The 16,611-nt window shown below is 37.4% G+C and overlaps 1 protein-coding gene across 4 annotated transcripts in view; it reads right to left on the bottom strand.

Annotated features, from left to right (window-relative positions):
- Positions 1 to 1,256: 1,256 nt before the first annotated feature.
- The window catches only part of Atp2b1 (ATPase plasma membrane Ca2+ transporting 1), a 102,080-nt gene continuing 86,725 nt past the window's right edge, over positions 1,257 to 16,611 (bottom strand). For 3 of the 4 annotated variants that reach the window (XM_050135438.1, XM_050135439.1, XM_050135440.1), the window contains exons 13-21: positions 16,218 to 16,397; positions 15,539 to 15,626; positions 15,053 to 15,159; positions 11,615 to 11,806; positions 11,182 to 11,395; positions 10,570 to 10,781; positions 9,571 to 9,678; positions 7,692 to 7,874; positions 1,257 to 4,525 (exon numbers count right to left, since the gene is read on the bottom strand). In XM_050135438.1, coding sequence (XP_049991395.1) covers positions 4,214 to 4,525; positions 7,692 to 7,874; positions 9,571 to 9,678; positions 10,570 to 10,781; positions 11,182 to 11,395; positions 11,615 to 11,806; positions 15,053 to 15,159; positions 15,539 to 15,626; positions 16,218 to 16,397 — 1,596 coding nt within the window. In that variant the 3' untranslated portion in view covers positions 1,257 to 4,213. Of the gene's footprint in view, positions 4,526 to 7,200; positions 7,315 to 7,691; positions 7,875 to 9,570; positions 9,679 to 10,569; positions 10,782 to 11,181; positions 11,396 to 11,614; positions 11,807 to 15,052; positions 15,160 to 15,538; positions 15,627 to 16,217; positions 16,398 to 16,611 lie in introns of all 4 variants that reach the window. The other variant, XM_050135441.1, reaches the window with a different exon arrangement.

Genomic DNA, 16,611 nt, shown 5'->3' with positions numbered 1-16,611 from the left:
AGGCACCGACACTGTATAAACACACATTAGCTTTACGCCCCCATTCCAGAGCCATTAATGTTCTGTTCGATAATGACCATTTGAACTTAGAGAAAACAGATTAAACCAGCCTGCGTGCACGATGTTTGATTATAAGTTTTTTTATACAAATATGGAAAATGGAAAATAAGTAATTCCCATTGTAAAAGCATATAGTAAACAGACTGGGAGCTTACAGGGAAAAGCTGCTAATCTGTTGAAAAATAAATGATTTGGATGAAGGTAATTTCCTTGTTGACTCTGGATGGGTGCAGTATGCCTGCACAAACACAGACTTATCCATGCGTAAGAATGGAAAGAGGAGAAGGTTGCTATGCAGTCGGGGCAGAGGAGCTCTAAAGTATCCCAGCTTGCAGAGACAAACAGCTATACGAAACTGAGTTCCTGCCGGCTGCTGGCAGAGGCAGGTGGATCTCGCCAGCCTGGTCTACGGTGTGAGTTCCAGGACAGCTAGGACTACACAGAGAAAACCTGTCTTGAAAAAGAAAGAAATAGGAAGGAAGGAAGGAAGGAAGAAAGGAAGGGAGGGAGGGAGGGAGAAAGGGATGGAAAGAAAGAAAGAAGGGAAAGAAAGGAAACCCGAGTTCTCTGAAGCTTTGGGGGAAAATACTAAGAAATGAAGACTAAAGAAACTCCCTTTTCACTTTATAAATAGAACGTAATTAAACACTCAGTTCTGACACTTCCCAATCTGAGAAGATGGAAAATATCTTTCATGTTGTGTATTACTTATATTTAATGATTTAATAATCTCTGCTATCAAAATACAGCATCCATAATTATTTCGCTAGTTCACCATTTTCCTGTGAACTTATGGTAATAACTTATAAAAAAATCATTATGTACAAATTTCACTGTTATGAATTTTTCATCACAGAGTTAAGGTAGCTTACTGAAAAGCCAGGACTGTTTAATGAACTTTCTTAATAACACGGAACACAAATTTGTTCTATACCAAAACAATGTCCTCCCTGGACTGCAGAGATGATGCTGCATTGAACGTTGACACTGTGGGCAGGAGTGGGGGCACTGTACACATTTTACTTCCAGAGGCGATACCATGTACATGAGAACACTGAGTCACTGCATCAGTCGTTAACATTCCAAGTATATTGTAGAATTTTCACTATGTAGATTAAAAAAAAATCTCAAGTAGAAAAAAAGGAGTGCCAAAATGATGTTCAAATCATTCCATTATTCAAAAAGTTCAGTCCCCATTCAGAAACAGATAAACAGTATATTTATTAAATGAGTTAAGACAAATAAACTTTACAAATAGACAAATAATAAAAGGCTCAGTGGCTAAAAGAGATGGTAAGCATCATCAAAGGAAATCAACACCATCATGGTAGTATCTCAGTTGGCTTACACGTGGAAATGAAATTTTCAAAGAGCAATTTCACAGAAATGAAGCCAGGTTTTTTTTCTTATAAACAAATCACCATTTCTCGGTTCAAAACTGATATCTGTTATGAAAATGACCATACCACATATTTTGTAAGATGACAAGGAGTAACTCGGCTTCAAAGTGCGGCAAGTCTATCTATTTACAACCACAAAAACGGCAATGATGAGGAGAAAAGGATTTTTAAAAAATATACAAAGATTAAAAACATTTGGGATGCAAAATTAAACAAGTTTTTTTTTCTCTTCTGTTAGAGGATAAAAGATAAAATGTGAATTACAGATGTTGATTTAGCTATACACTCTATATAATGGGATCCAAGATCTTTAACAGCTCGCTTGTATTTCTTTTTCTTTACTTACATAATGTTCTGGAAATTTCTGGTAAAAATTACAGTGTCTCAATGTCTTGCTATTACTTCATGGATGCCCTAAGTAAGACCCGTTTATGGACTGGAGGTGTAAAAAGCCATTGCCTTGAGTTGAAAAATGAAGACCGGAAAAGCTCGACACAAACCCTCCAAAGCACATGCATGTCTGGATCGTTTGGTAATTACATTCCTAGTTAAGCATAACCAAAATAAAAAAGAAAACTGAAAACATTTCCCTTTTCTCTATTCCCTATGCCTTGCAGGCTTCTTCAGTGGATAGGGTCAATTTTTAGAGTTGAAAGGGTTCTTCAAGAGGAGTCTAGTCCCCCACCCTCTTTCAGGGTGAGTAATTCCCCAAGATCATGCAGCACATTAATGGCAAAATTAAGACTAGGAGGCCATTCTGGACTCCTGGTCTAAATATGCTTCCCAGCATATATCATGCTACCTCTTTTTACAGTATGAATAACTACAACACCTGATGAATAAATGTACAATGATAAATGCGACAGAGCCAATGTTTCTAAGACTTGCAGAGGATTACTGCAGGCAACTGATGGAGAGAAAAGATTCCTCCCACCCACCAAAAAAAAAAAAAAAAAAAAAAAATCAAGCACCGTCAACCATGTTTCTCTCCTGGGTCAGCATTTTTGGATGTAGTAGTCCTCGTAAACTTTATCAGCCTGAGGATTGTTTATCTGGTGAAATCTGCGCCCTGAAACAATACCAGTTTCTAAAGGGTGAAGACAAGGGGCAAACAAAGGAAGAAGGTAGACAGGGAAGAAGCAGAGAGCCCAGAAATTCAATTGATCAGGGATGGGCATTTCAACACATGGTTAATCATCAATCTACAAATATCATGTTTAGAAGCTTTCCCCATGTTTTCATGTATTATCTCCTTTTATCTCATCTGGTATTTGGCCACTTAATAAAAACAAATGTATCAGAGACAATGGTGGTCATTACTTTTTATAAAATGGTGATACTATTTTAGATAAAACTAAGTTCTATGAAGAATATGTTAGGTGGCAAACTGCGCTGTCTCACCCTGACTCGATGAGGTGACCAGTAAAGAATTCAAACAGAACTTCGTGGGGCTGTTACCAGCTTGAAATTTATTCCAATTGTGGTGAAAGGGAACAGACCGATGCATCACCTATGCAGAACTAAGGATAGGAGCTGAGCTGTCTTAAAACCATCGCTGTGTATTTATTTAATAAAAGGGCATATTCGTTCATGTTTACAAACAAGTTTCAAAAACAAAAAGGAAAACATGTATGCTTCTACCTATTAACCTTTTTCAAAATGCCAACAGCCCTCTATGCTGTATGCAGGTCTCTAAGGAGTTATTAGAAAAATCAATATAGTTCACTCACAGTTCACCAAGACATCACTGAACTAACATATTTAGACAAAAATAAAAAGGACTAAAGGTTCTCTTGTAGTTTTATAGTTTAATTTGATTTGCCTGAAATAACAAAAGCATTTCAAGCATCTTTCATTGTGTATTTGATGTCCTGCAATAAACAATCTACTAAATTCTGAACAAAAGGTTATTAGCAAGTTTTCAAAAAATTTAAAAATTAAACAGTTCTTTCAAAACCATTAAGTAGTAAATGTATTTAAGAAACTAATTAGGACAGATGCCATAACTTCATTAGAACACCACTGCTCATGTTTTTTTTTTTTGTTTTTTTGTCTTGTTTTTGTTTTCTTTTTTTGTTTTTTGTTTTTTAAACAAAGCATTAGTGTTATCTATTTGGCTATTAGTATTAGCAATTTATCTACAATATTTAACAAGATAAATTGTAGGCAAAAATTTAGTACAGTTTCAATAGAAACACCCCTTTTTTATTTCCTGAAAATACAGCAGTATTTGAAGGACTAATTTTTCTCTGCATTAGTTATAAGGAAGCTTCCCATCTATGAAGAACAAAAAAAGTATCTACAAACCTTGTAAACAGATCTGTATCATTTATAAACATAAATAATCCAAATTATTAACAGCCAACAGCAGAAATTAAAGTATTCATTCAATGATCCAGGGCTCTCTGTCTCGCCCAGCTTCACTCCTCCCTCTCTCCCATCAAGGACACTGAGATAAACCACAGCTCTGCTAATACACCGTCAGGACCATTCTGGGTACCAATGATGATCCACAGGTCACTTATGCCGTTGTTTATCTGTCAGTTCATTTCTCCCACCCCCCAAAAAGCACCCTCAGTCTGGCAGAAAGCTTTGCTTTTTTTTTTAAAAAAATAAATCTACATTCGTACAAGTGTGTCTTCTGTTGAAGTCCAAAGACAAGACTACTATCTTGTCCGTCACAATATGTGAAAAGACTCAGTTTCAATTTGTTTCTTTACAATGCAGCTAGTGTGTTAACATTCAGCTTACAATCAGAGTGACGTTTCCAAACTATGTAGTGGGCTTCCTGGGGATGAAGAGGTAGCAGACTTGTTCATTTCTATTGTAAGGTGAATTCCGCTGTCAACAGCATTGTTATTTTTGTTAGGAGAGGGCGGAGGGCTGGAGTTGCGTTTTGTAGGAGCATCATCTTCAGCATCAGTGTCATCAATAAGGGGGATGTGAGGCTCTGAATCTTCTATCCTAAACTCAGGGTGTGTCATAAAGTTGTGGATTGAACTTCTTGATTCTGGCTTTTCTAACCCTTCATATAAAGAACTACGAAATGCATTCACCACTCGAATCTGTGAACAGCAGAAAACACAGAAAAGATGTCAGAACACCAGTGGCTTAACTACAGCAATGGTTCACTTATGAGTTTGAATCCACAAACAGCTAGGTATGAGTGAATCATATTTGCATGTAATGCAGTGGAACTTGCAATACACTGTAAAAAAATGAATATTTTAGTAGGACACTACAGAACAACAAAACCACATACTCTAAAAGGTCTATATTCAAAGGAAAACTAAAAATCTTAATTGTCACTGGCTAAAAATTTAATAGCCATTGTGTAGGATGTTTTTTCCCTAAGACGACAAAAACAAAAAACAAAATGAGAACTTAGCCATACACAAGCTTAGTTGAATTATCTTTAAATCAAAAAGAACGTATTTCTCAAAACAACTCAAATAAGCTAAACAAAGTCAAGCACAAAGGGTTATTATTTATCATGCTAGGAATCAGGGTGTCACCAACTATGAAAAAGCCAAGCAAATATAAGCTGAATGCCACAATGAACTCACACCTGCCCCACTACTTCTTTAATTAAAAGTTAAGAATAAAGACAAACCCACATATGTATCTATAAAATGCTACTATAAACAGCTATAAATATTTGAGTATATGCCATTTTTTCTACATAAGTGTTAGTGGATTTCTGTATGAGAGATTATATCTTGATCACTAGAGTTTGCCAGAAAGAACAGATTTCAAACACACACACACACACACACACACACACACACACACACACACGCAGGCACGTACTCATATGTGCACATAAGCATACACACCACGCACGCACGCACACGCACACAGACCCCTCCCTTTCTGGGACTCTGAAAAATTCTCCAAGGGAGAGACACAAAGTTCCAAAGTTTTCTATTAACTATTTAGACTCATGGACTAGCAATTCACCTTTCTTTTTGGGTGTCTGCTATATACAAGAAACTAGGTAAAAGGACAAGCATAAAAAGTCATTGTAGTGCTGACAATTCGGTTCAACAAACAAGTGTCATTCAGAAATTTTTTTTAGAAATAAAAATCTGTTCAGTTGAGCACTTATATTAGTTAAAATATATTTTGATTTTGATAACATAAAAATGTTCACTTTTGTGTCAATTCTAGTAATTTTAAGAATGAAGTCACCATTTACTAATAAAGTTAAAAGAAGTTAAGTGACACCAACATTCTAGAAGAAAACAGTCATCACTAAAATTATCTCAACAGTAAAATGATTATTAAGGCATATTATTGTATATTTTAAAAGTGTATGTTTAGGATCATATGTCCCTTAAGTGACCCTATCCTTCCTCCTGTTTGTCTCTCCGGACTTAGTACCCCCATCTGTAAGTTGTGTTAGTAGTCTAAATGAGCAGTTCTCAACCTTTGGGCTGCAACATCTTTCGGGGGCGGGGGCAGTGTTGCATATAAGATACCCTGCATATCAGATATTTACATCACAATTCATAACAGTAGCAAAATTGCAGTTATAAAGTAGAAATAAAAAATAACTTTATGGTTGGGGATCACCACAATATGAGGAACTGTATTAAAGGGTAACATTAGGAAGGTTGAGAACCACTGATCTAAATTAACTTGGGCCTTTACACAGAAAATAAAGAGATAAAAATGAGTTTTAGTTTTCCATTGACTAGACGATGAGGAACTGTAATCAAATGGAATTCCTCAACAGTGTGGTCCCTACACCTCACGGGGCTGTTAGAGAGTGTGATGCACTACTAGCATACACCATCACCCAGGACACGCAGACACTAACGTGCACGTGCACAAACTGGGGATCCTGGGAAAAGACAGATCCCAGACAGTCTATGTTTCCAACAACTTTGAAGCCTGATGCTGAGAAGCCGGGCCATGCCAACACATGGAATCAAGTGTGTCCTGCCCATACTATCATGTGACTTTATTATGCTACTTTATAATTCTGCTTTATTCATGCACTTCTCTTTCAATTTGACAGACCAAAATTTTGTTTGTAGCAGAAGAATAGTATCTATGATGCATTTTTTCAGTTGAACTGATGTACATACAAACGGGAAAAGCCCAAGAAATCAATCAATATAAACAGCACAGCTTATTCAAGGGCCCCTTCTTATAAAAACACACAGAACAGGCAAACAAAGCTCAAGTCAGGAAAGCAAGCAACTGGCTGTTTACACGAACTTCATTTCATGCTACTAAGTTACCTTCTCAACAGAACAATATCAAAGCTGAAATGCTAAATTCATTCTTTAGCGTTATAAATGTAATTTTCCAGTTCTCTTAGCTCAGTTTCAAATCACATGCTTCTGGGAACCATGCAGTATGCATATACTTAAAGGCATATACTCAAAAATTTATAGTAGTTTTGTAAGTGCTTATCTACAATTTTATTTCCCATATGAATTATAAGTTAGCACAGAGACAAGCTCCCAGATTTCAGGTCTAATCTTTGGCTGCAATTGTTCCGCCTCTTATCCAACCCTCTAAGAAACCAAACAACAACAATGGCAACACTTGAGGTCTCAATCCACTTTACGAAAAGAAAGCTTTATGAAAAGCCTGAACAATGAATTTAAACATTAAGGAGAAAATGAGAAACGTTAGGTGTGTGAAGTAGGAAATGTTAATTTCATGCACTTAGGAACACACACTCACACCCCACAGTAGTAGAAGCAGTAGAAGAGGAAAACACTACATGTGTAGGGGTAGAAATATTTGTTACATCATGATGCTGGCTGGCGATGGAGGGTTGTCGCCTTAGAGCCCCCTGAATGGAAGTTCCACTCTGGAAAGCATTCACTACATCCATCTGCAAGGAATCAGAGATTGTGACAGCGTGCTCAGCAAGAGAGAGAGAACAAGAGAAAGGACCGTTCCATCTACCAACATTTAAAATGTAAAGAAAAAGGCACTTTTACAGAGCAGATAAATAGGCAAGAGTAGCATTTTGAGATGAAAGGGGAAAATAAAAGCTAGGAAAAAAAAGCTTGGGGCATATAAGAGACATTCTTTCATAATCAGTTAAAGTTTCGCTCAGTTCAGCCATCAGTAGTATTTTTCAAAAGAATAAATTGTGTAGGTTGGGAAGGCTAGAAAGGCAGTTACAAAGCACAGGTGGTCTGGACTGCTCCCCAGATAAAAATCATTACTCCCTTCTGCTTTCCTACCTCTCTACCAGACCCATACCTGTGTTTGGATTCTGTTCAGACCTCTAAACCACAAGATCTGGCCACGCCGTAATTCCCTTTCGGCATGATCAATCTCTTCAACATCCTCTGCTAATTCCTCCTCGGGTATTTCTTCCTTTTGTGTTCCATGACCAGCTTCTTTTAGGAATTTTAAACGGCTAGTTGGAATTGTTGAAATAAGCTATAACACAGGGGAAAGAACTCAAGGTATTATTAAAAACTGCAGGAGTATTCACTTTCTTTTTTTTTTTAAACCAATGAAGCAATGTCTTGCTGGTGACTTTCTCAGAACAAAAATTATTCAGTTATAAAAAAGACAAGTTTACAAAACAAAATGTTTTCTGAATAGAAGTGAAGATGGTATTTCTCATATTTTAATGTAGACATTCATAATGCTAAATTGTACAACCATGTTTTACTGTGTCTACATGTATACAGTCTCCACCTGAATGCATATTAATTACATTTACTTCAAATAAGATGACATGGCATGTGCTCTTACTGGGTACAAACCAAGCTCGTAATCCATTATTGCTATAAAAATCCACAAGTAAAAGAATATGAGAATTCAGAAAATCTTTAAGGTCATAAAAACAGTTAACTATTTTTATAAAATTTAGCTATCTAAATTGAGTCAACACTGATTGGTAACAGCAATACATAGCAATAAATGCCTCCAGAAACAAGAACACTATCAGAAACATCAACAGCACAGATTAGCATTTGAGCGTTAACAGGTAATACCTATGAAGTAGAGTTTACCAAGGGGAAACCAAGCTGCCTTCAGACCAGAATAGCCCGGAGAACTTCTACTCCTACCATCTACGTTCACAGGGGTAAAACAGGATCAGATTTGTGAAGTGATTTGCACATGAAATGGTTAAGATTCCAGGTCTCTGAGGCACTAAGTCAGGTTTTATTTTATTCTTAGAATCACACACTTAAAATGAACAGACAAAATCAACGTAAGTCTGCTGCTGCTGGCTGTGTGTGTGTGTGCAGCACTGAGATTTTCTTCTTGAAATTAGGCAGATTTTTTTAGGTTGTAGACTTGTGCTCTGCCTATCAGAGAACACTGAAATAATTAGAAAGAAATGTGGACCAATAAGGATCACCAAGAAAGAGTTTTAAGGTAACAAAAACAACTTAGAACCCAGAAAAACACAACTAAAAAAAAGATAAAACCTGAGTTTGGCTGGATCTGCGGAACGACAGTGAATGAGCTCACACACGTCATATACGGGAACACACCACCCTGTGTTCACGGACATGCCAGTGCCGACTCTCCGGCAGCTGGTCTGACACTAGTGACAACAGCCTGAAGGTGAGTACCACTCATCTTTAAAAGAAGAATGTGTGCAACTAACTGCAAGAAAAACGGCAATCAGTACAGTTGAGGTGGATCATGCTTTTCTGGCATCTTAATTTACAGACAACTGTTAAAAGACGATTCTAAGGCCTTAATAAGCCATTGTGTGGCTCTATTTTTCAGACACCCGTGATTTTAAGAAACTGTTTACTATGTAAGACTTAAAATTTCTCTCAGGCTTTTAAAAATATTAAATTCTATACCAAAGTAATGAAGTATGTTTATTCTGAAAATACATAATCAGGTGGAAAAGACCCAGGCATTACCATCCTACCCAGTCATCTATGTGCCGTGTCTGCAACTGCAACTTGCTCTAAAACATAGAAACGAGCAAAAGACCAATGAGCACAAGAACCACCTCAGAACAGCTACTTAGGAAAGGGACAAATCCCATGTAACTCACAATTCCCTTCTGTGACTCAAGTGGTAACTAGAATAAGTAATAGAAATAGCTGAAAGATTAAAAAACAATCAGTTTAGGTTTTAACAAAAACAGTGAGATTTTTACCTGGCCCCAGAGTAAGGTCCCCATTCCCAGGAATATTGACCACAGCCACTGTTCTATTGAAAGTTCTGAGCAGCTGAATGGTTTCCCACCAAACTGCACAATTATTATCTGGAGAAATAATCAAAAGTAAATTTATTTAAATGACAACTAAAACAAAATCTCTGCTCCCAAATTTAAATATATATGATATATATATTACATTTATTAAAATCACATGACCAAAAGAATACTTGTATGTTCTTTCCTATAATCTCAAATAACTACATTTTTTGGTATGCTTTCATGAAAGGTAGTATGTGTTTTGTGGGAAGTACCACATGTCATGGTGACATATATGGACAGAATATGCCACCTTATTGTTTTTCTCTTCTACACAGCAGCCACTCCTCGTTGACATTTGATGTTAAACGACAACTATGTATGTATTTGTTAATTTCGTTGCTTTTTAATGTCAAGAATATTTGTCTACTTTTCCAGATAGAGTCATCACTGATTTGCTAGGAGGCTAGCATTATAACTGATATTATATATATTGGTTATATCATAAAACTATTGGAGCTATTTCATAATCAGGTCTGGATTTTCATAAAGAAATGAACTGAAATAGTTTTTCTTTTGCAAACCAAGAAAACAGGGAATAGGAAAATGTTCAATGTTTCTAGTTTTTGTTTTTTTTTTTTTTTTTAAATTGAAAGACTTTTTTTGGTGTAATGAGGTGTGAAAGGAAGGCATTAAAAGTACTAGGGAAAACCAATAATTATGTGACTGGCTGATTTGGTCTCATTAAAAGTAATTCTTTACTTTATATTTGAAAGTAATGAAGGTGTCTGCGAAGGCAGCTGTGGGAGTGACTTCTGAGAAGGTTGGGTCAAGCTGCCATAGTCTCCAGACTATACACTAAATCAACATGAAGCTGGGCAGACATCACAGTCATTACACGGAAGCTGCTAAGTAGGGATATGTCTCATATAGCCTAAACTATCTTTTCTACTTACTCACCTGTACCACAAAGGTGCCTAAAACAATCGTGCAGAAGATGGCGTTATTAAAGATTCCTTCAAACACATTTCTTTCACCATGAATTTTCCGTGCATTTATTTCATTGAAAAGCTGCATCAGCACAAAGGTATTGAACACAATAGTGTAATGTTCCGAAGGGGGAGCGTGCAGAGGGGCATTCCTTCCACTGTCAATATCAAAAAACTTCTCTCCTGAAATGAAACGTCACCATTTTGTGATTATCACTGAAAGAACACAATGTGTTTCATGAAGTGCATGATAACAAAGCTTGGCCAGCCTTGGTCTGGACTGGACCCCAGCCAGGATTATGTGGTGCTGTTTTTGTTCTACAGATAAGGAAAGGGAAACCCCTGGCACCATGGAGACACATCAAGATCACAGATCTAAGAGTGGTGGAGCCTGGATAAAAGTCAAAACTCTCTACTTCCCCACCACCTCATCAACCTCCCCAGACAGAGTGGGCACCAGGAAAAGCAAGTAAAAACTTAACATAAAATCAGGAACAGAACTGAGGTTTGTGAAAATTCTGCCACACTAAGGCATGCTGAGTGACAGTAATATGCAACAAAAACAGCTGAACTGAACTCTTACCAGCAAATAAGAGCGTAAAAACCACCACGAGCTGATAGAATGCATGACCCAAAATATTCTTCATCATTGTCCGTGAGATGAGAGGCTTATTTCTGCCGTAAGGCTTCCGGAGCAGGAGCGACTCAGTGGGTGGTTCCGTTGCCAGGGCCAGGGAAGCCAGTGTGTCCATGATGAGGTTGACCCACAGCATCTGCACCGCCTTAAGAGGTGAGTCCTAGAAAAGACAGGCTTCCTAATAGACATTCACAACTGCTGAGGAAGGCAGCGACTTTCAGGAAGCCTTTAGGATTACAAAGACTTAAGGAACAAAACAGATTACATTTTATGTTAATTAACCTACAATATAAAGCTTCATCTTATTTAAATACTTAAAGACTTTAAAAGGGTAGATCATATAATTTTTGCGTTAAAATAAATATTAACAGTCACCTACTTGAGTAATACAAGCGCCCGTGAAAGCAACAATCACTGCTACTACATTAACAGTAAGCTGGAACTGAAGGAATTTTGAGATGCTGTCATAGACATTTCGTCCCCACATAACTGCTTTAACAATGCTTGTAAAGTTGTCATCTGTGAGAATAATATCAGATGCTTCTTTAGCCACATCAGTTCCAGCAATGCCCTGTTAAAAAAGTCTGTGAATTAGACTAAATGTTTAAAATATAACTTGTACATATGCAAATGTGCACCATTATACTTAATAAAAAATAATTACATTTATGCTAAAAGACGATAATACTGTAATCTTAGGATGCCACTGACAAAGACATCCAGGCTTAGTCGACACCATACATAAAGAATGAAGCACGAAAAGCAAAATGCAAAGTAGTGTTGCAAATAAAGGGACGTCTCTTCCCAAGTCATACAGAAGGTGTATTAAACACACTAACAGAAAAGACAGGACTTGAACTTGGGAGGGAGGCATGCTGGAGGAACTAGAGAAGCAGGAAGGGTGGATATGATTATACACTATGTATGAATTCTCAAATTATAAACATTAAAAAATTTTTGAAAATATTAGAAGTGATTAAACGTGAAAGAAAGAACTGTCTGAAAGAAAACTATAGGGACTGGAAGTAGATGATGAATGGTCAACAGCTCAGGAGACTGAAGGAATCTGCTTAAGCCAGCAGCAGGGAGCAGGGAAAGCAGAGGCGACTTTTCTCCCCATTATAGAACTCCTATGAGGCTCAGGCCCTGCAGCTTCAGGGAACATTTAGAAGCAGACATGAAATGAGAGGCGCTCTTGAAGACCTGAAGACACTGAAGAAGCAATGAGAAGCCTCAGACTAGCAATACTGTCAACAGTAGAAAGGGCAGATGAACAGACTGTGGGTTAATAAAAATAGGTTAACTGTACCTACAAACATCATAGATAATCTTCGGAACAAAAGATGGATGCAATACATGTGATTTTGTATAGAGTTTAAAACAGGCAGAAGCAATCAGCTCCAGGAGTCACAGGTAATATCTATCTCTTGTACTGCCCAGGACAAGGTAAGCAGATCCTCAGAGCTCTCTCAAATTCATACATCCAGGCAAGCTGTCACTTCCATTCCAATGCCAGATTACAGCAGGTCAAGAGGTGGGGCAGAGGGATTGCTATGGTAAAACTGCTAAGATCACCAACTGACTCTGAGTCACTGCAAAGGGACTCTGGGAATGAGTGTGTGCCAAGTATGTTAAAACATTATGGAAAACATTAAGTGAATAACAAAAAAGGAGTTCATGTGGCTCAGGATGGAACAGCACTGACAGTCACAACAAAGACTGAGCTAACCTAAGTGAGGACGGGATACTACTGAGGAGTGGTGGGCAGGATGAACGTGAATGCACATGGAGCAAATGCGGTGCTGTGCCTGTGCACCTGCTGTCTGCTAAGTGTGGAGTCCTCACCTTCCTTGAGGAAAAGCCAGGAGTCAATGCTTTGTATGCTGACTAAGTTCCGGAATCATATGGTTCATATATGTGGGGGAAAAGAGCTAAAATAGTCGTTTCCTTTTGGAGTCAGAAACGAAGGTGAAAGAAATGGAACATGGTAGAAGCATTTGATACCAAACTTTAAAAAGGGGAACTGGAGCTGTACTCAAAATATTCAATTATAAGCAAGTATGATTTAAATTTTTAGTCCCCGAACTAAACTCCAGCCATTCTTAGAGGCTGCAAATGCAAATCTCTTTCTTTGATTAAATCCTTACGAATTTAAGAGACAGTTATAAAAGGGAAGTGGCTATTCAAAGAAAACTTAATTCTACAGACAAATACGTTTGGGAATTTGGGATCAAAATAGACAACAGCTTTTAGTGAGTTCCTCAGTGTGACTACCTGCACACACATATCTAAACTGACTTGTACTTTATCAGATGTCAAGTTTTAGCAAAAATGGTTACAAGACCAAATCATCCAAGGACTTACTCCTTCTCTTTACTTTTGAAGCAAATTTAAGTTGTGTAAAACCCACTACCAACATATCCTGTGTACTGTATTTTTTCGTATTGGTTAGTTTTGCTAACTTGAACACCTGTCTTATACCCAGGTTTTGAGGAAAAAGATCATATGTTCTATGAAACTAGTTTTGCCATCCTGGTTAGCTGTCAGGGTCACAGAAGGTACAACTGGAGATCGTAACGCTCCTGAATGGAATGGTGCTGTTTGCACAAGAGCACAAGGCAGAGTCCTTAGGCACTGCTTAGCCCATGACTGGAACTTATCACAAGTTTTCAACATTTCATGTCAATCCATCTGTCTAGATACAGGGTACGGTGAGAGTCCTTGTAATCTCTGCAATCTTTGCTTTTACTTGAGGGGAAATTTATATATTTCTTCTTACTATCTCTTTTAATTAGACCCTACCATGACCCTTCTTGTAAATCTCTATTTTAGCAACAGAATACTGGAGAACAATTACGCCAGTACACACCAGTGCACAGAAACATCTTCACACCTTGAATCCTTAGTGTCAGGCTTTATGTCAGAATTCAATGTCTCTTGTACTTTAGATAAGGAGGCAAATTTAGCACCTCTTAAGAAAATTAGCATTTCTACAATGGCCATGGACAGTCACATTAAGGCTAACAATTAGCTCTTCAGAAGAGATTTTTTGTAGCCCAATGTACAACTTTCCAGCCCAATGCAAAAAATAAAGACTGGGTTGTCTATTAAACAAAAATATTCAGATACTTAGTTTTTCTTGTTAAATTCTGTTTTTGACAATTAGGAAGGATTATGGACTATTAACTTCTAAAAATAAGATGAAGAGTAAAGAAAACACTTCAGTTGAAGAACAAGCAACTCCCCACCCCCCAAGCAACTCTCTTTTATGTGAAATTTAGATTGAAAAAAAAAATATGTAAAGGCATCAAAATACAAGGGCAAACTGTGGCGGGTAAAGGACTAGCAAGAGGGGAGGGGAGAGTAAGAGGGCAATGGTTATGTGTGAATATGAGCAAAGCATGTTTTATGCACGTGTGAGCATGTCATAATGAAACACGTTATTTTGTACACACAAGAGACTGTATGACTATATAAAATGATGGCATCCAAATGTTCTTTAAAAGCTGTGAGGTCACCATTGCTACAAGTTTGCTTAAGAAGGTGGCTGTAGATGAGTTGAATGTTTAAATATTCCTCAGTGCACAAAGCAAATGTATATTGTTAACAGTTGTCCAAAGAAATAATCTTCTAGCTAGTCTTCACAGTATCTCATAAAGCTAGCATATAAAACCATTGTGTTTATAAATTCACTTAGGTTTATCCTATATCTCTTAAACTAATTTTGAGGAACATGGTTTAAAATCAGCAGTAATTTTGGCAGCAAACAAACCAGCTAGCAAATTGTATATAAATATTTGAGTAAGTAGGCACCTACCATGGCAAATCCAACATCTGCTTTCTTTAGTGCAGGGCCATCATTTGTACCATCGCCAGTTACAGCTACAACTTGGCGTTGCTCTGAGACAGTGCTGTCAATTATACCTTAAAGAGAAGCAAATATTAATTAGTGCTCTAACATCCTTTCAATGAATAGGTGATTCTGTAGAATAGCCTTACTAGTCCATTTCAGAGATTCAAAGCTAAAAATACATTTAAACAAACATAAAAATATACACTGCTTAGCTATGAAGCAAAGATCAATTCTAGAAGCTAAGGCTATATTAGGAGTACTAATTACTGAAGGTGAGTACTAATCATTGAAGGTGAACGTAACTTTCCCAAGATATCAGAAGAAAATATATCTACATTTTACTACAAAATGCTATTTGTGATTCAACTTAATAATCAGGGTTTGTTTTAGCTTAAGAAAGCAGAACACGTTTCTGTGCTGAGAACTGTGAGAGTCACACAATTTACTCACCTTTAACCAGTGTGTGTTTGTCGGTGGGAGATGATCTTGCGAGTACTCGAAGCTTTGGCCAAATCTTGTCTATCCTTTCTTGTTCAATCTATAAATTTTTATCAAGGTTAAAATGTGCCAAAAGTCGTCTTATAATTCTCAATTAGCTAGCTGCCATGTTACCAGTGGTTCTTTATTCATGGTCCAAAGAGGAATAGAAACTCCTTGGAACGTCTCAGAATTGCAATTCTTGGGCAGGGCCTTAGGTCAAACAAATACTATTCTTGATTGGGGCGTCAAAAAAATCTGTTTTAACAGGCTGACTTGGTGGCTCTGGTTCATGTACAAGAAGTTGAGGCCAAATCTTGAAAAATTCCCCCACTACCTATGAAAAGGCATGAGAATTCTGAGCAAGATGGCCTCCTAACTTTCACTTCACGTCCGCTCTAACTGCCCACCTTGCTACTCTTGGCAGTACTGTGTGTACCAAGTAGTCTAACTCCTTTCATAAAGCATTCCTGACACATGTAAGCCCTTTCAGAACCACTGCTCCTATCTCCTAGACTGCAAGACGGCTTTGCTTCTGAACAGCATTACTGATGTAGAGAGCCTAACAAAGAATGTAGATTCAGTATGTACTGGTTGATGGAATTACTAAATACACTAAGCATATCAATTTAAAACTTGGAAAAATTCTTACCTCTCCTTTTTCATTTCGTATTCTTCGGTTAAAATCTTTACCTTCTAAGCAAAGGAAATCTTCCCCTGGGTGTAAAATACCACATTTGGTAGCAATAGCCCGAGCAGTATTAATATTGTCACCAGTGACCATGCGCACAGTAATTCCAGCTCTTTGACATTTCTTTATTGCCTCGGGTACCTGGATTACACAAGAAAAAAATTATTAGGACAGAAAATTATTATTTCCAAAGAAAAACATCGCATTGAACAAATATGATCTCACAAACTCACAACTGACAACTTTATCTCAAGATGTCCAAACGTTCTTCACTGTCAACAATGTCTTCTCTTCTATTACTGCCGCCGTTTTCAGTTGCCAACCTCACTCTGTATACTAACTTCCCAATGCTATT

The sequence above is a fragment of the Alexandromys fortis genome, unplaced genomic scaffold (genome assembly GCF_014885135.2).
Source record: "Alexandromys fortis isolate MF-2015 unplaced genomic scaffold, M_Fortis_MF-2015_v1.1 scaffold_24, whole genome shotgun sequence".
Lineage (NCBI taxonomy): Eukaryota > Metazoa > Chordata > Mammalia > Rodentia > Cricetidae > Alexandromys > Alexandromys fortis.
This window is presented reverse-complemented; position numbering and strand designations above follow the sequence as displayed.